This window comes from Parathielavia appendiculata (assembly GCF_033297405.1).
Source record: "Parathielavia appendiculata strain CBS 731.68 unplaced genomic scaffold N657scaffold_27, whole genome shotgun sequence".
Taxonomy (NCBI): Eukaryota; Fungi; Ascomycota; class Sordariomycetes; order Sordariales; family Chaetomiaceae; genus Parathielavia; species Parathielavia appendiculata.
The window spans coordinates 119,601-142,349 of NW_026944246.1; the positions used below are offsets into that span (position 1 = coordinate 119,601).

The 22,749-nt window shown below is 55.1% G+C and overlaps 8 protein-coding genes across 8 annotated transcripts in view; 3 read left to right on the top strand and 5 right to left on the bottom strand.

Annotated features, from left to right (window-relative positions):
- N657DRAFT_258419 (uncharacterized protein) overlaps positions 1 to 1,014 on the bottom strand; it is a 1,714-nt gene extending 700 nt beyond the window's left edge. Inside the window, exon 1 of the mRNA XM_062786478.1 lies at positions 1 to 1,014. This exon is cut by the window's left edge and continues 17 nt beyond it. Within this exon, the coding sequence (XP_062643170.1) occupies positions 1 to 788 (788 nt within the window). The 5' untranslated portion in view covers positions 789 to 1,014.
- A 227-nt stretch (positions 1,015 to 1,241) lies between these two features.
- N657DRAFT_650215 (uncharacterized protein) lies at positions 1,242 to 2,134 on the bottom strand (the record flags this gene model as incomplete). Its single annotated transcript, XM_062793888.1, has 4 exons — positions 1,991 to 2,134; positions 1,697 to 1,940; positions 1,505 to 1,649; positions 1,242 to 1,455 (listed from the first exon to the last, which is right to left on the bottom strand). Exons 1-4 carry the CDS (start codon positions 2,075 to 2,077, stop codon positions 1,242 to 1,244), a joined length of 690 nt encoding a protein of 229 aa, XP_062643171.1. The 5' UTR covers positions 2,078 to 2,134.
- Positions 2,135 to 6,533: 4,399 nt separating this feature from the next.
- On the bottom strand, positions 6,534 to 9,453 carry N657DRAFT_666666 (C2H2 finger domain-containing protein). The gene is made up of 7 exons (XM_062795352.1): positions 8,925 to 9,453; positions 8,823 to 8,869; positions 8,633 to 8,742; positions 8,261 to 8,583; positions 7,822 to 8,207; positions 6,798 to 7,764; positions 6,534 to 6,744 (listed from the first exon to the last, which is right to left on the bottom strand). The coding sequence occupies exons 1-6, from the start codon at positions 9,257 to 9,259 to the stop codon at positions 6,821 to 6,823; spliced, it is 2,145 nt and encodes a 714-aa protein (XP_062643172.1). The 5' UTR covers positions 9,260 to 9,453; the 3' UTR covers positions 6,534 to 6,744; positions 6,798 to 6,820.
- An 896-nt stretch (positions 9,454 to 10,349) lies between these two features.
- Positions 10,350 to 13,055, bottom strand: N657DRAFT_650219 (uncharacterized protein). Its single transcript, XM_062793889.1, has 5 exons — positions 12,677 to 13,055; positions 12,407 to 12,620; positions 11,864 to 12,354; positions 11,405 to 11,808; positions 10,350 to 11,358 (listed from the first exon to the last, which is right to left on the bottom strand). Exons 1-5 carry the CDS (start codon positions 12,910 to 12,912, stop codon positions 10,418 to 10,420), a joined length of 2,286 nt encoding a protein of 761 aa, XP_062643173.1. The 5' UTR covers positions 12,913 to 13,055; the 3' UTR covers positions 10,350 to 10,417.
- Positions 13,056 to 15,075: 2,020 nt separating this feature from the next.
- On the top strand, positions 15,076 to 16,764 carry N657DRAFT_650221 (PLC-like phosphodiesterase). The gene is made up of 2 exons (XM_062793890.1): positions 15,076 to 15,603; positions 15,653 to 16,764. Exons 1-2 carry the CDS (start codon positions 15,316 to 15,318, stop codon positions 16,625 to 16,627), a joined length of 1,263 nt encoding a protein of 420 aa, XP_062643174.1. The 5' UTR covers positions 15,076 to 15,315; the 3' UTR covers positions 16,628 to 16,764.
- Positions 16,765 to 17,567: 803 nt separating this feature from the next.
- On the top strand, positions 17,568 to 18,533 carry N657DRAFT_659037 (uncharacterized protein; the record flags this gene model as incomplete). Its single annotated transcript, XM_062794946.1, has 4 exons — positions 17,568 to 17,807; positions 17,885 to 17,910; positions 17,978 to 18,066; positions 18,118 to 18,533. The coding sequence occupies 4 exons, from the start codon at positions 17,568 to 17,570 to the stop codon at positions 18,531 to 18,533; spliced, it is 771 nt and encodes a 256-aa protein (XP_062643175.1).
- N657DRAFT_259737 (uncharacterized protein) lies at positions 18,272 to 21,639 on the bottom strand. Its single transcript, XM_062786479.1, has 3 exons — positions 19,651 to 21,639; positions 19,323 to 19,597; positions 18,272 to 19,249 (listed from the first exon to the last, which is right to left on the bottom strand). The coding sequence occupies exons 1-3, from the start codon at positions 21,363 to 21,365 to the stop codon at positions 18,651 to 18,653; spliced, it is 2,589 nt and encodes an 862-aa protein (XP_062643176.1). The 5' UTR covers positions 21,366 to 21,639; the 3' UTR covers positions 18,272 to 18,650.
- A 274-nt stretch (positions 21,640 to 21,913) lies between these two features.
- Positions 21,914 to 22,749, top strand: N657DRAFT_684478 (uncharacterized protein; the record flags this gene model as incomplete). The annotated part of the gene is made up of 2 exons (XM_062796681.1): positions 21,914 to 22,437; positions 22,491 to 22,749. The coding sequence occupies 2 exons, from the start codon at positions 21,914 to 21,916 to the stop codon at positions 22,747 to 22,749; spliced, it is 783 nt and encodes a 260-aa protein (XP_062643177.1).

The window sequence follows — 22,749 nt, forward strand, 5'->3', positions numbered from 1 at the left end:
CCTCTCGCCTGTAACTGGAACTTCTCCGCCTCAGTCCATTGACCTTGGTAGGAGAAGAATCCGGCTGCACAGTGGAGAAGGGATGCCCTTGCCAGCCTCTCGTCCTTCGACCCAGTGCTTACAAGTCTCAGCACCGCATGCACATGCGGAAGCAATGCGCTACATATCGCCCGGTGCTCATAGCTGCCGTATGGGTAAGCCTGCGACACCACCGAGAGCGCCTGTTCCGCGAATCGCCCCATCGTCCCCTTCCTGTCGAGCCACCTTTGCGTGACCAATTGCACAAGGCGGTGCATATCGAACCTACGGTCCCTGTCCTCAACAACAAAACAGAACGCTTTGAGAACGCCTAGCGCCTTCGTGAGTTGTACTTCCCCTCTTTGCTCTTGGCCCTGCTGCTTGCCGTAGTGGGATAGGAATTCCAACGGGACGTCCTGCCGGTCGAAGAGGCTCATGAGCGAGAGGAGCTCACCCGCAAAGACATTCTGCCGCTGGATCTGCTCGAACGAGAGAATCCACGTCTCAGCCACCGCACGAGGAGTCTCCGAGTCTCTCCCGTCTGTCTCAAATTCCTCGCTCAGCAGATCGATGACGCTCTGCTCGCTCTTATCCAAGAGCCGAAGGTACTCGCCGATCGTGATGCTGTTCTCTTGGATGAACGCCGCCGCCTGAACGAGCGCCAGCGGTAGGTGCTCCAGCCGAGAAGAAAGCGCCGAGGATTCGTCGGAAGCGGCGTCGATTCCGCCAAGCCGTGCACGAAGCAGCTGGGCCGTCTCGTCGTCATCCATCCTGCCGATTTCGATCGCGTGCTTTCCCTTAGTCAGCTTCAAGCCCGTCTGCTTGTTCCTGGTTGTAATAAGAATGGCGCCGTGCGAGCACTCGGTGTCACAGGATTCCTGTTCCTGTATCCGGGCCACGGATCCGAGCAATGGATCTGGCCACGCAGGCCACGTATGCGTACGTCATGTATATGCCATGTCCCGGACCTCTGCACCGAACCTGCACTGGGCCAGCATCTGCATAAGACATGGTCGCATGCCCACACGCTAGATAGGTAGTCTTGCTCTCTTCGTGCAATATCATATGTATGTGCAGGCTGACCAGACCTTGCCGTGGTGCCCGTCACACTCGGGAAGGTACCGCCCAAGGCTCCCCTCGTGGCTGGATGCACTGCCGTTCTCGGATCCCCCTTGCTGGCCGAAGAAAAGCTGCGTGTCATCGGCATTATCGACCACCATGAGTCACCGGCCGCAATCCTTCCGCTCCAACCACCTCTTCACCAACTGCAGCACGTCGGTCTTGGGGTCATCATAGCCCGGGACTTGGCATTCTTGTGCGAGAAAACCATACGCTTGGCGGAACCGCTCGGCGCTGCTTGCGTGGACCCAGAAGACCGACACGTCCGGGTGCGTCTCCCGCAGCCAGAACGCGTACGCCAGCGCAATCTGCGTTTTCCTAGCGCCGATTAGCATACTATACCAAAAGCGGGAACGACCATCAATACCCAATGCCGCCCAAACCATGGAGACACGCTCTCGGCTGCGAAGCACCGCCTGTCAAAGGCTGCCCATGACCGAGTTGGCTCTTCAGCAGTTCGAGGATGTCGGAACGCCCAACAAAGTCTGGATTGCTAGTGTACGGCACGAGAACTATTCTGCTTAGCCTGACCTATGAGCGGTACGGTGGTGCTACCTACATCGTGCGGCTGAGCTCGTGCATCCATCCTGTCCATCTCCTGACCTTCCGGTATGGTCCGAGGCCGGTGGTTCCCGGTGACGTCTTTCCGACGTGTCTATTTGCTTGATCCACCGGCGGAGCTCCCCGCAGACAGCCGTGAACCCGGGGTCGTCCGCAGAGACAAATCTGGCCATGTCCATATGATTGCTGTGGATGCCAATCGGGATGTATCCCGGGAGAATTGCTGAGTGCTGCGGCACCACCTGTGCCAGTAGTTAGCCAACCACTATGAAACCAAGCTTTATGAGCCTACCTGGCCAACGCCAGGCAGAGGGAGCTCCTCAAAGAAGCAAGTGATATCGATCTGCCCTTGGCCCTCCCTGCTGCGTGCCTTGACCATCGTATGAAAGCCGTCCTGAATCCGCGCGAGCACTTCGGACTCGCGTCGGAGGACTGCCACAATCTCGGTGTTTGTCTGCTTGACGAGGCCGATATGACGGGACAGGAGCTCAGCCCATCTGGCCAGACCCGCCCCGTGGTGCGGCGTTCCGAGGAAGGCGATTCCTCGGGTCGATTGAAGGATGTTCTGGAGGTGCTCCTCCGGCCGCTGTCTCGATGTCGCTAAGGCCTGCCACCATTTTTAGCGCGCTCCATCAAATGTCAGAGTGTGTACCATACATCCTCGCAAACAAGCCCAAACGAAAACGATAGGTCGCTTGTTCTACGCCCGTCAGTGCAACCGGCCACCACGCAAGCCCGCGGGAGACAATACCGTTTCGTCCCTCTCTCGGTACGTCGCAAGAGACGTGAGCAGATTCCACGCATAGTTTCCAATCTCTGTTCTGCGCCACCACTCCTCGCCAATCTGCCACATATGCATCGTATCCGAACGTGAGCACGCGCGCGGTCGGGAGCTCGGACGGGAGGAGGACCTTAGGCCATGGGTCGGACGCGTCCCGGGCGGTCCACGTTTTCTCGCGATCGCCAGTTAGGCCGTGGACGAAAACGATGCTGGCGGGTGATCATCAGCGGTTGTGTTACAGTAACTTGGAGTGGAAATATACCTACTCGACGATAGCGTGTTCCGGGTTGTGAAACAGTTTGATGCCTGACGGGAAGGTCTCGATCGAGGACGAACTCCCCGCAACCGATCGTTGAGGCCGGTCGTGCTCAGCGGTCGGCCCGGGTGCAGCGACTTTCGGCCGCCGGCCGAAGAAATGTCGCATTCGCCGCGGAAGGGAACGTGCGTCTCGGTCCGTCAGATCGCGATCCGCTGCTGTGGTGGGGTTCGAAGGTGGACCTGGTCCAAAGACCCCGGAACATTGCGGGCTTTTACGCGCCGCCTGTGCCTTGGGAACTCTCTTGTGATGGATGGACCAATGCGGGCAGCCAGATTCCGCCGCTTCCAACTGTCGGGACGAGGCTAGCCGATTCTGGCCCTTCTGTTTGATGCTGCTGTGGGCGATCGCACCAACCGCAGCGCATGTGGAGAGGGGCGCGAGGTTGGTCTGTGGCTCTGCGCACTGCGGATGGGAGCGGCTTGTGGCTCTTAGATGCAATCCTTTGCAAAACCCGCGAGGAGCGAGTGCGACGCTGCGTTAACCCGAAAAGGGCAACTAATACCAATTTAACCATACATTTCCCAAGATATGCCTTGATCTCCTTAAAGCCCATGCAAAGTCCATTCTACCTCGTATGCTCCTCTCCTACCTTTTTTCTTCGAATTCTCGTAGGTTAGTTGGGGTGTTTGTAGGCTGACTTGAAGGCGATTCTCCAAGTGTTCAACGTCCTATTCTCGGTAGTTTAAGCGGTGCCTGCTGTCCGTGGCACGAGGTGATGAATGTGGGTTCGGTGGTGGAGGGTGGTGGGTGGTCGCTTAGGTGTTTTAGTCAGCCTGCGGTGGTTTGCGTCAAGTCGGCCCGTGGTCATTGCGAATTGTATCGTTGCCCGAACGGCCTCCGGGTTTGGAGACCAGTCTTTGCTATCCGATGGTGATTTCCTTCCTAGACAGAAGGAAATATTGCTCTTGTGGGTGTATGTACACTGGAGCAGCTCTGTTCGGTACGCTGTCCATTGTGTCACGGATGGGGCGCAACTGACCACTGCGTAACACCCTCAAAAGAGGGACCGTGGTTCGAACTGTCCAGTCGAACCAGGAGTTGCGCACATGAACCTCACACTGTCACGACCCGTGACAATTGTCTATATCGGAAGAGGAAGTATTCTACTATCTCTGCTGCTTGTCTACATGCGTACTACTCTAACGGGGCTGCCTCATTTCGATGGAGGTAGATATTGAGTCTTGCGATACCTATTCTTAAATTGAGCGAGTTTACTGGCTTCCTTCTATATCAGGCTGTTATAGAGCTGCGTTGTGTGTTTGCCTGGCAATGCTGCGTCGACTCTTTATATGTGTTCTCTATACTTCAGCTTCGCATCCATGACCACTCCGAGGATCTTGACGTGATCCTCAGGTTCGATAGTCTGTTCCTTGATTACGAATGGCTAAGCGTTAGTCTTGTTGCTTTGTGGGTGAAATGTATGACTTCTGTCTTTTCTGCCTCGAAGGTTGCACCGCTCCTCCTCTCCCAGTCTAAGGCTTTCCTAATGATGGCTGGATGGAAGTGTTGGAAGTCCAAGAGCCACGATTCCACGGTTATCACACAGATCGGAACTTACAACAATGGGATCCTTTTTCGAGCAGATGTAGAAGTGTTCCATTGAAGCTCTTACTCTAAACCGTGTGGGAGCCATCCAGACTCTATAAGATAGCTCGTTACCCGGTACTTGGTTACCCCTTACATTCGCTTAATGTAACGGTCCCAGGAGTATATTGCAACTAACTGGTGACGACTCTACGAGTTTGTCTCGAATGAAGAGAAAAGAAAGAAAGAGTGAAAGATCATGCAGGGACACTTGCCGTCTTATCCTTCGACATCCTTGGCCTGTGCGTCGACGTCGAACAAGATGGAAGTCCACCGAATCTTGAGGTTTTCCTCTGGAGTCTTGGCCGAGAGTTTGCCGAGGCCTTTACGGGCCAAGCCCGTTACACTTAGCTCCATCTCCCTGATCGCCTGTCGATCTAACAGGAGGGCATCCGCATCCGAACTTCCGAGTTTCAAGTGCCACGACTTTCCAACACCACCCCCCCAGTTGAGTCCGCGAGGGCGAGACTGGCCATTCTGCCCTTCTGAACAGATTTAAGGGACATTGTTCTTCTCCCTGCGTTCTGCCAGCTGCTCTCGCACGTCAACAAAGCCACAAAAAACTTGGCAGTGTTTGACGGAGCGCTTTCCGCATGCCAAGAACTGCGTATCCGACCCTATAACTAACATCATTTCATGTGCCTGTTTCGGAAGGCGGTAAGGTGCGAAGAGGCGGTGGCTTCTTCGACCCTGCATCTGTGCCGAATTTGGCTGCTCCAGGCCATTGGCCTACGAGTATTTTGTTTTACCGCCCACTCACCGCCTAAACGACCGCCTTAGCCCAGAGTGTCTAGCTCACCGCCTTAGCCCCACCCGCCTGCCCATACCGCCTTACTCACACCGCCTTTACCTACACCGCCTTACCCACACCGCCTTGCCCACACCGTCCTGCTCCGCGGATTGCTCACCGCCTTGCTTGCTGGTTCATCGCCTTGCCTCCCGCTTGTCACGGACTGGATCCAAGGGGCGCTTTGGTGAACCTTGGCCGACCTCCTGTACAAATATGGTCTAGCAAGCCCCTCCGGGATGAAGCTATACCCATTTGACTAAGCACTGAATGCCGTCATCTACGCCCCTGTGGTCTTGCCCGCTTCTGAAGCCTTCCAGCCTTCAGAGGTTTTGTATGGCTGACCCACTTGATTGGTGGTATGGCCACCATCCAAGTGGGTCTGTTGTTGCGCGATGACTCCACACCGTTCACGTCCGCAATGCATCGATGCCTCAGCGACACATGCCGGACCTGTCAGGAGGCGACTCAACACTTGTTAGAAGCGAATTCGGCGAAAGCCAAGAGTACTCGTCTGCTTCATTTAAGGGAAGATCGGCTTTTTTGGAAGTGAGCCGCCCTGCCAAGGGACCGCGGCGGTGGCGCAACCCGAGACAGTGGCCGAGGTGGCCGACCGCCCACCCTCCCCAAACGACCGAGCCGCGCCCCGACAGATTGATAGTAACGGGGAGGCGATGGCTTCATTGATGATTTCACGGCCTGGGTCGCGGGTCCAACAGCAAAGAGTACTCGCAAGGGCATCGAAACTATCATTAGCGATGCATTGGACTGGAAGAGGAGAAGCGGAGCGACATTTGAAGGAGAAAAGACGGCCGTCGCCCACTTCACCCGCAAGGCGTTCAAGGCGGACTCAAAGCCCTTCATCTTCAAGGCCCAAGCTATTGAGCCCAGGACACGTCAAGGTCCCTGGGGTGGTCATGGACACCAAGCTCAGATACAGGGAACACATTGCAAGGATTGCCTCCAAAGGGCTCGACGCAGCGATGGAGTTGAAGCGCCTCAGAATCTTGTCTCCGCTCGCGGCCCGGCAGCTGTTCACGGCTATGGTTGCCCCAGTGGTCTGCGCGTAATATCTTGATCATCACCACCTCGCTCCCTACTATGTTGTTTATCAGTGTCCCTTTAACTTTATGATTTCTCTCGATCTTTCCTTTCCCGCATCTTTGCTCAACCGGCGCTTACAGCATGTATATTACAACAGACTCTACCAACTGTAAGACCTACTTCTATCACCAGCAGCAAGTACTAGGCCGAGATCCTCCAGACACACTCTCTACTCTCTTTTTTCTGAAAGAGTGGCAGGAGCAGGACGGTAACACGGGCTCTTCGGAGACGATTAATGCTTCAGGGTAGCAGTAGCGTCAGCGTACCAGTACTTCTGCATTATGCTATGTTTAGGGATTCTTCAATAGTCATCATGTGTAGTCTGTCGTATAGTGCTATCTGATCCCATATTTCCGAGCATCCCTTGCGTGTTCTCTTGCCGTTGCCGACAGGCTGCACAGCAACACGATCAACCTCACATTTTTCCTGACAAAACACCTGCCGGCTGCCCAAATTTGTGCGATTCCGTTTCTGAAAATGGTCAGCGGACGCCCTGCCATTAACGATACTTTGGAGTACTATACTTTCCGTGGCTACCGTGCCAATTTCAGGACACAGTGCCGTGTATTCGGAGTGCATGGTTCTGCAAATGCATCTTGTTGTCTAGTGGGATGCAACAAACCTGGCACTCAATCTCGTCGCTGTCCCGCAGATTAGACAAGTGACGCCGGCGGAAGTGTTTGGACAAGTCGCTAGAAGTATAGAACTCGTCGATGAGTTTTTCCACATTAGGATCATCCGGTGCCAGCGACATCGCCTTTCCGATGCAAATGAAGCACCTTCTTGGCCGCTCCTTTTCGTCCCGCACGAAAACGGACAACGCGGCAGCGTATAGAGGACTACCTGCTTTAGGTTCCTCGAGACGTTTCGTAGATTTCGTTGCCACAGTGCTGGTACGGCATGGGCTGCGCCCCTCCTCCACAGAGCAGTACGCAATGATTGCGTGAATGGCCTTGTTTCTCCGCCTGTACTGATTCTCGAGTGTCTGCTCAGCCGGAGCCGTGATCGCCGCGACCAATCGCTTCTGAGCTGGATGCTGAGGCGGGTAGGGAAACTCTGTCAGCTGCGGGGCGAACCCTTCGCCACGAAGTTGGCGATTGATGTCGTCAACGGCCTGCTGCGTGGTCCACTCCTCCCTGATCTTCCTCAGAAGAGCATTCTTCATCCTCTGCTTTGCATTTTTGATTTTGCGAAGGGCGCGTATGCGCTCTTTGGAACTCATAGGCATTTTCTGTAACTTCTGCTTCATGTCCCTGATTCGAGGATCGGTACTGATAGATGCTACCTGCTCAGGTGTCAGGCTAATGGGCCGCCGCTTACTGATCGAATGCGCGATTCCACAAGATTGCGTTATCAGCGCCTGCTGCGGGCGTTCTCCCAGGACGATTGCGTAGGTGTCGGCGCAAATCTCTCGTGCGAGGTAGTGTCTTTGGAACGGAACGGAGTTGGCGTGCCCTAGGCACAAGTTCTTCAGCGCGTCACTGATATTGGCTGTGGCGCGAAAGGTTAGCTAGAGTGACTTGCCTGAAGGAAGGGGTTAGAACAGACGGCTCTGGTCAAGCTTATTGCCTGTGCCGTAGCGCAGGCTATAAGCGATCACGGTATATTCGATTCCCAAAATTTCACCGATCGCTTTGATCCACCCGGACATCGTGGCGTATGTTATACGCTCGTTACCCTCGTTTAAGGATATTTGGTAGCCCGTCGCGGTTTTTATAGCTTTGCGAAATATATATATGTCGTTCAAGTCGCTTCGAAGAGGTATAGGTAATTCATTCTCTCCCGGGTAGATGTCCAGTTTCTCTATTCCCTCTGGGGAGGTCAAGTGGGGCGCTAGGAACGCTTTGTGACGGAATAATAGCGCTAGGAGGAAGACATGAGGGCTGAGGAGTAAGGACCGGTGGAAAATGCCTTCAGGCACGGTGAAAGTGACACTAGAGTAGCGTAAACATCGAGCGTAAACCAGCAAAAATCAGCATGTACTTACGATTCCTTAGCACCAAGGTATGTCTTGGTGAATTCCGGAGTGAACTTAATCATAAGATTGTGTGGTCCGCCCTCGGGGTCCCTCGCGAGGGTGACTCTGATATCTCCATATCGGAGCAGCAAGATGGACTCTGGGCGAGAGCCACCGGGAGAGAGGAGGAGGAGGAAAAGTACGGCATAGATGCGGAGCTCGCCAAGGTCAAATGACTTCTTTGTAGTGCTCAACGTCGTTTCGATCTGGTCCTTGAGTGTCTCAACTGTCATGAACCGATTCCTTCGCCTCGTGGTGCGTAGTCCGTGTTTCACGACTAGGCGTTGCAGTACCTGTAGGAGTTAGCACGGCATCCAGCGTTGCAAGGCTCGGACGACCTACCTCTTGCATTTCGTTATAAATATGTGTATCAAACTTCTTTCTCATCGCCACCTTATACACAATCTGCAAATTCTTCCACCTCGTGTTAAGAGCGCCGCTCGACTTCGTTCCTGCTTCTTCCTACCCTTCTTGCCGAGTTTCTGACATATTGTTTATTCAAGAAATTTTTCTAGGGTGGGAATCGACACACCCTCGAAGACTTTTCGAGGATCGCCCAAGCGAACTTCGGTGCAGAACCTAGAGATCGTCATTGTCAAAAATGCTTCAAACAACAGCTCTGTAGGCTACATACTGGCCCCACTGTTCCTCGACCTCAATGAGGCGCAGCTTTGTTTTGGGAGCGTAGCGTGAGTAGGGATCTCTCTGAGCCGGCTCTTTTATCCCTCGGCTGTAATACTCCGGTGGATGCACATTGCCACGATAGAGCTGAACTTGGTCGTCAATGTCGAAGTCCTCACCACTCAAATCTGAATCACTATCATCCGGATCCAAGTTATCCAGGTCCAAGTCCGTCGCTTCAGTTGAGTCAACTCCGTGGTTTTCGTCGGTGTCAAACAAGTCGCCATCGTCGCTGGGCGAGAAGTCTGAATCAGAGACATTCTCAAATGAACGCCGGTGGTGACCCATAGCGTTACTATGGCTGTGACAGACGCTTGAATATGGTAGAAGCTGAGCCGAAGAGAGAGAGTGAGAGCAAGCCCATGCCGGCGCAGAGCGAGTGCGAGCACGGCACTTCACGACCGAGTGAAGTGGCCGTTTTTTAAGTGTCAGAAATCGAAAAATAAACTGCAGGCGGGGTTCTGAATTTTAGCGCTGGGGCCTGAGAGATGTGGTCAGGTAAGGTACAGTACATGAGCGGGGACTCCAAGGTACATTGGGCGGTACAGGCGCAGTACATCATGTGTGGCTTACTGCCGAGCGTCTTGGGCCCACCGGGCATATCAGCGACAATTTCTGGCACATCTCCCACCTACCTCGGAGGCGGAATCCACCAAAATGAGCGGCACAGATGCCGTCACATTCTTTTCATTACATGACATCATGGATGTGGAGGGGAAACGCCTATATGGGCTGGGTGGTGTCTCAGGCGGTGAGCATGGCTAATATAGAAGGCGGTCGTCACAGTGGTGTGCTGGGGTGGGGAGCGGTGTACATATCTTAGATGCAATAATAGGAAGGCGGTGACGTGGTCCCCGGTCTTGATTTGGCGCTTTGGCTTCGTGCATCCAGCACAATGTCACCGCCCTGAGATGATTCTCAAGCTGCATCTCACTCCACCTACTCCTTCTCCGGTCAGCCTGGACATCGCCGGAGCATCGCCGGAGCTTGGAGTATACCAGGTTCACCTGGGACCATTACATGACATGACATTACAGATTGAGGGGGACCGCCCGTATGGGTTAGGCGGTGCTTCACGTGGTAAGCATGGCTAATACGGGAGGCGGTGTTCACAGTGGTGTGCAAGGGGTGGGGAGCGGTGTAAATATGTCTTACGCGCAATAGGAAGGCGGTGATGCGTTCCTCGGTCTTGATTTGGCGCTTTGGCTTCGCACTTCCCAACACAGTCTCACCGCCTTAAGATGACCCTTTTGTCCCACTATCATTGCCTCGAGCTGCTATCCCACTCCACCTACTCTTTCGCCGGTAAGCCACGGACACCGCCGTAGTTAGCTTGGGAGAGCCATCTACGACTACACGGATAGGAAGGCATATAACCTAAAGATGGCAATGCGTCATATTCTTGACCAAATTTGCAAAAAACCTTCATATGTTAACTAAATACACTCAGGCCCGTAGTTTAACGCCGTGGACCCTTTCTACGTGGTTCTTGAAATGGTTCAAGTGCTTAAACTTTAATGCCTCCTCGCTGCACTTCGGGTGGTGACACGACATCTGTTTCACGCCACCTAGCTGCCGCGCGTGCTTCCTATCGAAATGGTCGTACATCACCGCTGGTCGACAGTACTTGAATGTTCTTTCGTCAAAGGATAGGGTTTCATCCCCGATGCAGAGTGGGCATTGCTTCCTGTCCATTAGAAGTGGAAAGGGGTCCGGCTCGGGAGACTCCTCCTTCACTGCAACCTCGGTCCGTGCCCTCTGCCGGATGCGGTCCCTCTTTCTGGTCTCTCGTTTGTCGCACAAGACGACCATGAGCTCAGCAGCCTGGATGCGGAGTTCGAGCAGCCCAATGGAGCTTAAGTTGTCCGGCTGGTTGCAGAGGATTTGGGCGAGCTCAGCGCGCTCAGGTAGCTGTAGGTCGACAGCCGGCTCAACATACTCGTCCTCGCTCTCGTCGGCCTCGATGTCCCAGGTCGGACGGTTGTAGAAGTAATCTTCTCGGTAAGCTCGTCGTATATTTTTCTTCCGCTGCGCCTCCTTGCTCGCGATCAACCTGGTAAGTTCTCGAATCCGGTCCTCGTTTTCTGTGCCTTTGACCCGGTACTGGCTGCCTTTGAGCTGTGCCCTCTCTGACTTCAGTGCCTCAATCTCCGGATCGGGCGGCATCATGTCCCAAACCTGATCGGGAACCATATCCTTCCTTGCGCGGGGATCACGCATGTGGCCGATATGCGAGAGCATTGCAAGAAGGCTGTCTTCGGTCGGCTCCTCGAGGAACGCGTTCTGAAGGTGGAACCCGACCTTTTCGTTGATGTATGCGCTGTTGAAAGTAGCCCACTTGGGGTCGTGACGCATCATCTGATCGCGGACAGCATCAGAGGCATTGCCTGTTTGCCGTTAAACAAAGCTACTCTAGGGATAAGAAGGACATACCGTTTGCCGCGTTGGCTGCCCCCCTACGCCAGGCCTTCGGTTCAATCGCTCTTTCTTCTCCAGCGTCGAGCGATTGCCGCGTCATGTCGTCTAACAGCTTCTGGTATGGGAGAGGTTGATACTTTGAGGTAGTTGAGCTGTCTGATGCGTTTTCCGAACTGGACTCGTCGGAGTCCTTCTCAGCAATGGAGTCGTCAAGTCGACGGAAAACCGGCCGCTTGAGCCATTCCTCCTTCCAGCGAAAGGGAGTACACTTGACTGGTCCCCGGTTCTTGTGCTGAAAGACTTCTCTAACGCTAGTGAACTTCGACGCAGCAAACGCGCCGTCGTGGACTGCTAGGCTGACGATGACGCTTATGAAACAGAAGATCAACCTCCTAGTGGGTGTAAAGAAGAAGATGGTCCTGGAGGGAATATTGTTAGCTCCAAGACGACAGAGATAAGTGGGTGATCACTTACGGCTTCGGCTTGTTGTCCGCCCCTTTGTGGTGCGCAAGCCGGATGGCCATAGCTAGGACGTCCTCGCCGGTTTCCGGGTGGCGTACGACCATCAGCTGAATGTCCTCGTAACAGAGCGCCTTTGGGCGTCCACGGCTCTCGTACTCTTGCGACATCATCTCTTCCAGCAGCCTGGAATGCTCATCGGGCGCCTTGTCTTCGTCGCTAGGGACACTCCCAATAGCGTGCCGGGGGAAGAGCTCCTCAAGACACCCATCCTTGCCGCTCTTTCTCTCGCCGTCCACAAACTCGGCCGGCCTGGCCCCGGTGAAGGCAAGGCCGAGGTAGCACCCCAACAACTGGATACGGTGCCTCTCCCGAGAGAAGATGCCGGTGTCGTACTTGATATTGAACGTCTGCAGGACCAGCAAAGTGTCTGCGTTTGCGACGTCCTTTCCACGGGTGCATGGTGCTTGCAGGCCGTACCTCGGGACCAAAATGGCATCGTGCCACTTGCAAGACGTGTTAGCTATTGCGTCGGTGTACGAGGGCCTGGGGATGTACCTTTTTGACTTCTTTACTGTCGTTCCTGTCCATATAGCGGCCCGTGGCACTGGCATACAGCTGCTTGTACTGACGGAAGTACTCCCAGGACGAAGCCCACGACCCGATCCTGCATGTTTGACAAAGATATTCGAGGAAATCCATCGCCATCGCTCGGTTTGCTTTCTGCATCACCTCTCGCCAGGTTCCCGGTAGCTTAGCGAACTCGCAGTATCTCGAGATTCATCAGCAAAGAAAATGGGCAGAACAGGAAGGGAGGTGACGGTTTACCTCTTCCATTTTCGCAGCAAACCGGCGATGTTGATCTTGGTCTTGTCGGCATAGTCGGGCGTAAGGAACTTGGTGTCCTCAAGCTGCTTGCGGAGAGCTGCGCGCTGCTCGGCCGTATAAGCTGCTGGCCGTTTCGTAATTTGCTTCTCAGCTTCTCGTTGGGTGAAGCGCCGGACGAAATGCGCATTGTAATGCCGGTCTTCCGTGAGCGGCTGCGGCGGGCGACGTGCTGGCATGGCGATGGCGTTGAGTGCAGAAGGCAACGCCGCCGACTCTAACGACAACGGCCGACGAGGCGGGAATGACGGGAAGCGCGAGCGGCGCCATCTTATGTATGTGTGGCTGCGCTGGGAAGCCAAAAACGGATCCAGTTAAGGCGGTTTCCTGGATTTCGGAAACGACTTCTTTCTCGAAACCAACTGCTGAGGACTAGGACGCTTATTGGAGGATGTTGTAGGTGGGGTAGTGAGGTCCCGAGTACCTCGCTGTGACCAAGCGCCCCGCACTGTCGAGACACCCGAAAATGGCGGCCTGCCCCGCCAAATTCGGCGGCTAGAACAGCAAGTTCTGTACTTAATCTGTAACTTATTACGCAGATTCGTAAACCATTCAGCTAGTTCTTACGTACTTTCTCACTCCCCTTCAGATCGACATCTTTTAAGCCAGTCCAAACAGGAGAATGAACCATGACAAAGGATAATACAGAGATTTTGTCCAGTCTCGGTGCGAAACCAACCCTTGCATCACTGGATTACCCGACTGTTTAAGACGTGGGCCTGGAGCTGCAAAAGTACCATCGTTACCCTCGAATTCCCTCGGAGAGGACAATCGGCACTGAATCCTCTAACGGTAACCGAAGCCGACTTGGCCAAGCTAATCGATGCCACCTCTACAACCGTTAGGCGAATTCTGTTTGTGGAGAACATCCAACCCCATCTGATCAAGTCTTCTCGGCGAGATCTTGGATGTGGATCCAATCTTCTTTGCTGGCCATGTCACCACCGACTTCCAAGACATTGAGAAAGCACCGCCTCCCCCTTCTCTTGGGTTGTTTCCATCCCAAATCACTGAGAAAGTCTACCTTCATCTCCACTACCAGCAGGTACTAGATCTGGGCAGCGCAGGCGCATTCAAGTCTTCATCCTACAGTCTGAGATCAGACTCCAACGTTCCTCGAAATCTCAGACGCCTACCCCAGCTGTCGGGCCGACAGCTTGCTCTTGCCCGAGCGTTTTTGGTGAAAATAATCAAGGGTCATGGAGTTGTAAGCCCTACTCAATGTTGACGACGTCTCTGACATCAACAGGTCTGATTCTCGTGGATCCTCCAACAAAGATCGTGGTTGAGACATTGGGGTCGGGCGACCGAAAATCATATCCAAGTATGCTCTTGCATGGAGGGTTTGAAGACTTTGGGCATTCATGCTCAGCAACCTTCTCCACTACTTTCGCCAACAACTTCCTGGGTTCATGGTACTCGAGCCTCGCATCTTGAGCCTTGGTTACTACCCTATTCGCATCGTCTTAGCTGAGTGGGTCCTCTATACGCATCTGATGAGTCGCTACTTCAAGTATTACGAATACACCCTGCGTGACATCGAGAATTGATTGCACGATAGCGACATCATTGACCTCCGGCGTTGGCGGCGTTGGCGGCGGCGGAGCATGCAAAGCCGGCACAAGCTGATTCTTCTCTCCGTGTTCATCGAATACTGGTTGCAACAGAAAGCCGAGACACAGCTGTGGGATTCAGTGCTGAAAGATATCAAGCATCCGCTGTCACAGTTGGAGCAACATAGCCGCTCGCTCGAGCACATGGTCCCGATGGCAACGTCGATGGTGCGGCTGCTCGAGTCCCGGCGCTCGATGCTAGAGGCTGCCAACGTTCGCCGGCTCACTTTTAATGCGCTGGTGTTTGTGCCGCTATCTTGGGTCGCCAGTCTGTTCAGTATGGCGGATGATTACTCTCCAGGACACAGGAACTTTTGGGTGTATTTTGCTACTGCACTTCCAGTACTGTTTCTGGTCCCGCTTTTATCAGCTGTGCAATGGGGCCAACTAAAGGGAAAGCTGAAGGAGGTCGGGGAAGTTTTGAGGTGGCGAGCAGAGAGACCGAGGACCGAAGCAGTGTTAGCGTAGTCACGCGGAACGTTAACCGGACCGTCAACCGTTCTGAATCCGTCTTCTACCTTGAGTTAAGGAGCGGGATATGGGATTTCCTTAGCGACGAGTTCATTCGACTGTGATGAAATCCGATCCTGGTAGAACTCTATTTTCTACCAATCAGACAAACGGATCAAAGCACACTCCGAGCTTGCTCCACTCGAGGGGGTTACAATGCACGCTCTTGGCATCCATCCCGGGATGGAAGGAGCTAAGAGCATCTCCGCCACGTGCTTGAAGATGACGGCAAGGTGACTAGTGATGAGGTGAATGTGTGGAGAAGGTAGGGTTGAGGTTCGAGCTTATTCCAGTATGCAGGAGTCAGGTACATGTATCGCACATGCGGGATGCTCCAACACACGTGCTTTTGACCCACTCCTTGGACCCGATCCGTCCGTTATATATTGGAGCGCGCTCCCCTCTTGACTTGCCTGAGAACGGGACGTTCATCAGCCCTTCCTAAAGGCCACTATAAGAATGACTGCACTACGGTTCCTCGCTTGGTCGGCGCTTGTCATTGCGGGGCTCGCGGCGCCCCATAACGACGGCCATGGCAACGGCAAGGAGACTGTCAAGCGCGTCAAGGAGATCTCGCTCGGTCCTCGTCCGTATTGGCTCGTCGATAACATGGACGAAGGCCCGCTCAAGACGAAACTCGCCTCGTGCTCGGAAAAGGAGATGAAGCGGAGCGACTGGAGCATCTCGCATCGCGGCGGTGGAACCTTGCAGTTCCCCGAGCACACAAAAGGGTCGATCATGGCCGGCGTGAGCACCTCCCTCGAACGGCGGTTAGAGGTTGTTCTGACTCTGGTAGACGCGGATGGGCGCTGGCATCCAGGAATGTGACGTGACCTTCACCAAGGACAAGCAGCTCGTGTGCCGCCACGCTCAGTGCGACCTGCACACTACGACCAACGTGGTTGCCATCCCTGAGCTCAACGCGAAATGCACAACACCCTTCAAGCCCGCCGCCAACGGGTCTCCGGCCACGGCCAAGTGCTGCACGTCGGATTTCACCCTCGACGAGATCAAGACGCTCTGCGCCAAGATGGACGCCTCCAACCCTGCCGCCACCTCGCCCGCCCAGTTCCTCACGGGCACGCCCCTCTACCGGACCGATCTGTACGCCAAGACGTGCGAGCGCGTGCTCACCGTCCGCGAGTACATCGACCTCGTCGACGGCCTGGGCCTGAAGTTCACCGCCGAGCTCAAGACGCCCGAGGTGCCGATGCCGTTCCCCGCCGGCAGCGACTACACGCAGGCCAAGTTCGCGCAGCAGCTGGTCGACGAGTTCAAGTCGGCCGGCATCAAGCCCGAACGCGTGTGGCTGCAGTCCTTCCTCTACGACGACCTGTTGTACTGGATCAAGGCAGAGCCCAAGTTCGCCAAGCAGGCTGTCCTGCTGGACGAGAGCGGCGACGAGCCGGGAACCATGCCCCAGGCCGTGGCCAACCTCACAAACTATGCAAAGGCGGGCGTCAAGATCATCGCGCCGCCTCTGCCGTACCTCGTCACGGTCGACAATGGCAAGATCGTGCCCAGCGAGTACGCCATCACGGCCAAGAAGCTCGGTATGAAGATCATCACCTGGAGCCTGGAGCGCAGCGGCTGGCTGGGCGACGGCTCCGGGGGCGGATACTACTACAGCAGCATTGCCAACGTCACTAACAACGAGGGCGACGTCTACAATCTGCTGCATGTGCTGGCGCAGGATGTGGGTGTCATTGGCGTCTTCTCGGACTGGAGTGCTACCGTCACCTATTACGCCAACTGCTTTGGTCTCTTTTAGGGAGTGAGGCGTTCTTAGCAAAGGGAGTTGCAGAGGGGACTCTGTCGAAAATCGACCCTGGCACACAGACACCTTAGTCGGGTCTCTCGACCAGATGCTGTATAGAACTCCGGCATTAATTGAATGTAATGGTAAAGTCGCTACTCGCAAAATGCCCTCCGCGTCAGCTTTCATGTTTCGGAAGACGGGGGTCTCGTTGGTGCGTATGTGCAATTAGCCGCCGGGTACACTCGTGGTCCAGGGACATGGACGACATGACAGCGCGACCATTCGACGGCCAAGGTAGGATTGAATTCATCCATAACTGACACATGGCACGTTAGCCAACTTTTATGCATCACGTCTACACATATGATGGTGGCCTTACCATCGTCTTGACCCTCCAAGAACCTTTGCTCCAGGACGACTCGAGATGGCTGAGACAAGGTCAATTGACCGAAAGGGTCAGTCTCCTTGGCGGTTTCTCGGCCGCCGTTTCCCGTCGTTACTGCTCTTCTTCCTTCATGCGTTGGCGTCGTCAGCCGTTTCTCCTGTCGCTTCAACACATTGTCCCAACAGGCCCTGGGGGAGATCCCAAGACGACGAGCTTGTGTCCTGCCCTGTTCCAGGGATGCTCCAAGCCCCGGACGGTGTGAAGGACAATACCACTCCCTGGACATACCCTCCCAAGTGTGTCGGCCAAATATCAAAAAGCAACAACGGTACCCGGCTTGACTGTCTCTTCACGTCGGCAGAGTTTCGAAACGGACACGGCACGAGCCTGATCACGACGCATGCCATCGTCTCGCATCTTATCGGCCTCGAAGCGTTTCATGACAGGCCACAAAAACTCAGTGCCCAGCAGCGCGATGCTCAGGGACCGGCATATGAGATTGTCCCGATCCAAGGAAAAGGAAAAGGTGTGGTCGCCACGCGCAGGATCCGAAGGGGCGAAATTGTCATGGTCGACGTGCCAGCGGTGCTCATCGGGATCTCCTTCCTGGGTGATACCAAACCGCACCATCGACGCCGCCTGATCAAACAAGCCATGGCGCAACTGCCGGAGACCACACGTAGCAAAGTCCACAGCCTCTCCCGGGGTTCGGCAATGTACGAGGTGGACGCGATCTTGGGACCCAACTCCAACACGGTCATGGTGGCTGAGGATGAAGTACACGTCGGGTTATTCGCCGAGGCTGCGGTATGTTTCTGTCCCGATGAGCGGAACATGGCATGATCGGTGAATGCGAACCGAAGTTGGCTAACGTCTCCTTTTAGAGGATCAACCACTCGTGCCGACCAAAGTAAGTTCCGGAGATGGCTGTGTGACGGAGAAACTTCCATTTCGTCAGGTCTGTTGACAGGGATCAGTGCCTATTTCAAGTTCTCGGAACGTAGGCTGACCATGGAGGTGGTTGCCTACCATATCATGGAGCCGGGCGAGGAGATCCTCGTGAGCTGTAAGTCCTCAACCCGATTTGTCCTCCTAACTGACTCGCTCACTGCCCCAGATGTACCCCTCGAAACGCCCCTCGGAAAACGCAGACAGTACTTGAAAGACCACTGGGGCTTTGACTGCACCTGCTCGCTCTGCCGCGGGCCAGAGGCAGACATCGAGGACTCCGAGAACTGGAGGAGGAAGATCAAGAGCCTCAAGGAGACAATCGAGGATGCCAAGAGTAACGGCTTCTACCAAGACGCCATCACCATGACAGAAGAGTGGCTCTTGATCTCCGAGTGGGACAGGGCCCCAGTGTTCATGCCCGAGTATCACGACGCGCTCGCCGATTTGTATTTTCTGAATGGGGACATGGTCAACGCCACAAGACACGCTCGAATGGCCGTGGATGGCTGGGCGAGGCTCGGGAGTGTGGATGATGAGGGCCTGGAGAATGCCAGGCTGTTCTTGAGGCGGTTGGAGATGTGAACATGACGCATGAGAGACCCCGAGGTTCTTATACCTTGCATCGGCATCATGGCTGCCCGAATCCGACCGCCGAGTCCTATTCAGTGGGTAGAATCTCTTGACGTCGAATTCGATACTCTATCCCCTCTGTACTGTTGTGATTCGGCCAGAGTCCCCGCTTTGCATGTGTCCAGGGACAGGCATGAAGAGTAGAGGATTAAGCAAGTGGTTAAACTCATATTCCCAATTCAGCTCAAGACCTGAACCAGTCTCGGCAGCTTGCATGTGCGTCTGATTCCCCGGGTAGAAGGCGTCCCAGTTGGTGTTCAGGTCGCCATCGCTGAAGCCCAGCTCCGCTGTGTCGAACACCGTATCCGGGGTAGAATCGGGGCCTGTCCCCGTCGCTGAATCTGTGGGTTGTGACAGGAGTGGTGTGTACGTAGGCTCGCTGCTGGAATTGCCGCCGTTATGCTCGTGCTGCTGGGGACCGTATTCGCTCAGGGGTATCTGGGACTGTTTGTAGAGGCCAAGCAGTCTCGGTTGCAGGTTGAGGACAATCTCGGCGATGCGAGGGCGAATGCGCTCCTCGACGTCCTGAAACTCGTCGCGGAATAGAGTCTCCAACTCTCGGCGCACAAGCGTGGGCATCTCCCTGCGGATAAAGGTGGCGTAATCCTCTAATTCTCCAGAGCCATGCACCTCACGACTAGAGCCTTCGCTGTCGAAACCATTGTAATCTTTCGGCAACTGTTAGTCATCTGCGCCTTCTTTTTTTTTTTTTTTTTTTTTTTTTCGAGACAAACAACTCACATGGCGACGGAATAGCACTCGGGTCGTCGTCCGGGAAGAGAATCTTATAGATCTCGAACCACTTGTCCTCGTCGGTCATGTCCGCATGCGACTTTTTCCGACTTCGGAGCTTCTTTTCCTGATCCTTGGTGAAGCCCTCTTGTAGCAACCGGTTGCCCTGGATGGCGCATGGCGGGTCTTGCTGCAGGTGTGACTGGAGCGGGGCGTCCGACTTGAATACATCCCAGCATCGGGGACACTGGACGGGAAGCGCGTGCCGCCTGTAGAGGTGAGTCCTGCAGGTTACCGTCAGTATCGCACAGTCCAGAAGGAAGCTCAGCGGACGTACTTGACTCGATGTACTTCGTCCCATCCCGGGCCGGGGCAAGAAGTCCAATTGCGATACTTTTTTGGGTTCCTCTTGAAATAAGGGCAGGCAAACTTCCCGCAAACGTTCGCCCCTGGAACCGCGGCGAGGGGTGGGGCTCGTTTTGTCTTCTTCCGCCTGCCGTCGCCGTCCGCATCCTCCAGGACGGCCTGCAACGTGACCCACCGGAGTCCCTCTGACTCGGCCACTCTTTTCGTCTTCGAAGTCACGGCTTGCTCTCCCAACGCCTCATGTGAGGGCGGTGCCGGTCGGGGGGCATGGTGCGCTGCCGATCGGAACAAGGTCTGACCATAAAAGGCGTCAGAAGGGCTTGGGAGGAGATGATGTAGCGAAGGCTCGCTGCCCAAAAGGCCGGATTGGGTATCTCCCAAGATGTTGGGTGGTAGCGCCGGGTCGAGAGCCGGAGCATGGCTCAGGGTCAAGGTGCTTTCCGTGCCCGCAGGGTTTGGAATGGAATTGGGCACTGAGAAGTCGTCAAGCTCGCTGTCTGTGCGTTGTCGAGTATGAACTGTTTGTCGTCGCTGCGGAGCACTTCTGTATCTCGAAGAAGCCTGGTTGTCCGGCTCAACCGTAACCCCTTCACCCGTGGCTGTGTTATCCGATTTATCGCGAATCTTACCCCGAGACAACACGCGAGCACCGAATCGCCTTACTAGTCGCGCCGAAGAATGGTCGGGAACGTCTTCGGAGTCGGCAGGGCGAGGCACTGCTCCGGAAGTCTCTTGTGCCTGGAAGATAGCAAGCGGCTGAGCGGCGCTGTCACTCGATTCGACGAGAAGTGCAGTTGGAGGAAAGAGATTGCCCGCGCTTGCAGATGTGGCTGCCGTTGGAGGAGGTTGCGGAACCGGAGAAGGCGAACCGAGGCGGAGGAAAGGCCGGCTTCCAACGGGCGAACGGTGAACAGGCACGATATTCGGGGGCGCACTGGGAGGCTCGGGAACTGGTGCGCTGGCCTGTAGCCGCATCGGGGGAGCAGTGGCTACAGGAGAAGCTGCAGCTAATACTGGGACAGTCGCGGCGGGCCTTCTGAGTACCAGCGGCATGTTCGAGACCGGGGCTGCGGGCGGCGAAGGGAGAGGAAGATGTTCCGGGGAGCGCTTCTTTGACAGGCGGCCCATGACAAATCTCTTGCGGGCTGTCTTTGTTCTATGGACCTTAAGCTCATCACCGTCATCTTCCAAAGGATCTGTTTCATGTTCCTGCTTGATGATGGGGTCCGTCCTTGTCTCCTTGATCACGGCGATCTTGTTGTCGAGCGAGGCGCAGAAGCTTCTCATGATGCGGTCGATGATGTCCAATCGGGTGTGATCGGGCGCAGTACCACTAGGAGTCTCTTCGTCTGCGCTGGGACTCTGCGACTTGTCGGACCACGGCCATGAGTTCACGTCTTCATCGCCTGATTCAAAGTCGCTGCCCCCTGGGGCATGAAGTACGCCTTTGTGCGACATGATGGCCTTCGCGCCGCCAGAATCCTGAGGACGGAAACGGGAAAAGGCGTTGACCAGACTGGCGATGTTAGCTTCGGAAGACTGCGTTGATTCTGACCGAATCGCTGAGGAGGAGGACGTGGTGTCTATGCGAGTGTCTTGGTTGCGGTTTGAGCGAAGACCCCGTGACCCCAGAGCTCCCTTCGGATTGCCGGGGTCATGACGGTCTTGCAGCGGAGAAATCGGCATCGGAATCCAGCGATTCTCAACAAGCAATTAACATTGGGTTGAATCAGTAGCAGCAAGATCAGGTACAGGAATGTTGGCGTATCTGGCGGCATTTCAGATGAAAACGACAGTTCACCGAGTTCAGCTCCTTCCCAGTTCTGCGCAGTTGGGCAGAATGAGCCGCACCCTCGGTTACGAGTCCTCGAAACAGAGCGCACGGGTTAGGGTTGAAACAGAGCCCTTCATGACTGTTTCCAATGCAAGGACAAGGACCATGCCTTTCTGATTCAATTGCTTCATTCGGTCAAGTCGATTCTCCAGGATTTCGCGCTCTACTCGAAACTAACAGGCGCAACTGTTCCTGAACAAACTCCCTTCCTCACTGGACTGACATGTGGCACGTGAATCACCACCGGCCATTGGATTCTCCGCGCTTACGCCCGGGTCCAGCCAGCATGAAACTCGGCCGATGTCGCCGTCGTCCAGTCACACCCAGGAGTCAAACTCCCAATTCGACAAACCTGACATTGGGATTTGACCGTTAATCTCTCCTTCGGAACTGGACCACAATGGGCAAGTTTTTTGAAACCATTCCCGAGTACCTGGCGATTTGGATCCTGGAACAGAAGGTGTTCTGGGTTGCGACCTCACCGCTCTCGGCGTCCGGCCATGTCAATGTGTCGCCCAAGGGCGGCCCCTACTTTGGACTCCTGGACGACAAGACATTCTGGTACATGGACCTCACCGGCAGCGGCAACGAAACCATCTCGCACCTTTACGAGCCCGGCAACGGCCGCATCACCGTCATGTTCAACTCGTTCGAGGGCTCACCTCGCATCGTCCGCCTGTTTGGTCATGGCTCGGTCCTTGAGCGAGGGATGCAAGACTTTGACGATTTCGTTAAGAAGCACGACGTCGAGGTCATCCCGAGCTCCAGGTCCATCATCATCGTCAGGATACACCAGGCTGCGAGCTCGTGCGGGTTTTCTGTCCCGTTCTACGAATTCAAGAGCTTCCGAAATACGCTGAACGAGGTCTTTGCCAAAAGGGAAGAGAAATATCGGCAGGGTAACGAGGAGGAGAAGGTGGAAAGGTACGTCTGGCGATACTGGAATCAGCCGGCCCCGTATTGATAAACTCAATCAGGTACTGGGCCTGGAAGAATGCATATAGCGTCGACGGTCTGCCAGGGATGCAAATCGGATGCCGGACGGGCAAAGAGGAGGGCATTGCCCCCATCGAGAAAATGGTCGGTCCTATGGCGCCCCGGGCCTACCGCAACGACCAAAGGTTCACTACCTGGCACCTCGTCCTCGTCGCGCTTCTATCGGCCATCTGTACAGCGATCTCGCTCTCGATACTGCTTGGTGTGCTCCCACACAGCTCCTATCTCTCAGGCGTCTAG

What these genes read in the sequence shown, in the direction of transcription:
- N657DRAFT_666666 (XM_062795352.1), bottom strand. Translation starts at nt 9,259, where the DNA reads ATGGGTCACCACCGGCGTTCATTTGAGAATGTCTCTGATTCAGACTTC. An exon ending in GTCGAGGAACAGTGGGGCCA is followed by an intron (nt 8,870 to 8,924) that starts GTATGTAGCCTA and finishes GACGATCTCTAG; the next exon opens with GTTCTGCACCGAAGTTCGCT. An exon ending in TCCTCGAAAAGTCTTCGAGG is followed by an intron (nt 8,743 to 8,822) that starts GTGTGTCGATTC and finishes AGGAAGAAGCAG; the next exon opens with GAACGAAGTCGAGCGGCGCT.
- N657DRAFT_650219 (XM_062793889.1), bottom strand. Translation starts at nt 12,912, where the DNA reads ATGCCAGCACGTCGCCCGCCGCAGCCGCTCACGGAAGACCGGCATTAC. An exon ending in TTGCTGCGAAAATGGAAGAG is followed by an intron (nt 12,621 to 12,676) that starts GTAAACCGTCAC and finishes ATGAATCTCGAG; the next exon opens with ATACTGCGAGTTCGCTAAGC. An exon ending in GGCAGCCAACGCGGCAAACG is followed by an intron (nt 11,359 to 11,404) that starts GTATGTCCTTCT and finishes AACGGCAAACAG; the next exon opens with GCAATGCCTCTGATGCTGTC.
- N657DRAFT_259737 (XM_062786479.1), bottom strand. Translation starts at nt 21,365, where the DNA reads ATGCCGATTTCTCCGCTGCAAGACCGTCATGACCCCGGCAATCCGAAG. An exon ending in GACGAAGTACATCGAGTCAA is followed by an intron (nt 19,598 to 19,650) that starts GTACGTCCGCTG and finishes GGTAACCTGCAG; the next exon opens with GACTCACCTCTACAGGCGGC. An exon ending in GAGTGCTATTCCGTCGCCAT is followed by an intron (nt 19,250 to 19,322) that starts GTGAGTTGTTTG and finishes AGTTGCCGAAAG; the next exon opens with ATTACAATGGTTTCGACAGC.
- N657DRAFT_650221 (XM_062793890.1), top strand. Translation starts at nt 15,316, where the DNA reads ATGACTGCACTACGGTTCCTCGCTTGGTCGGCGCTTGTCATTGCGGGG. An exon ending in AAGGGTCGATCATGGCCGGC is followed by an intron (nt 15,604 to 15,652) that starts GTGAGCACCTCC and finishes TGACTCTGGTAG; the next exon opens with ACGCGGATGGGCGCTGGCAT.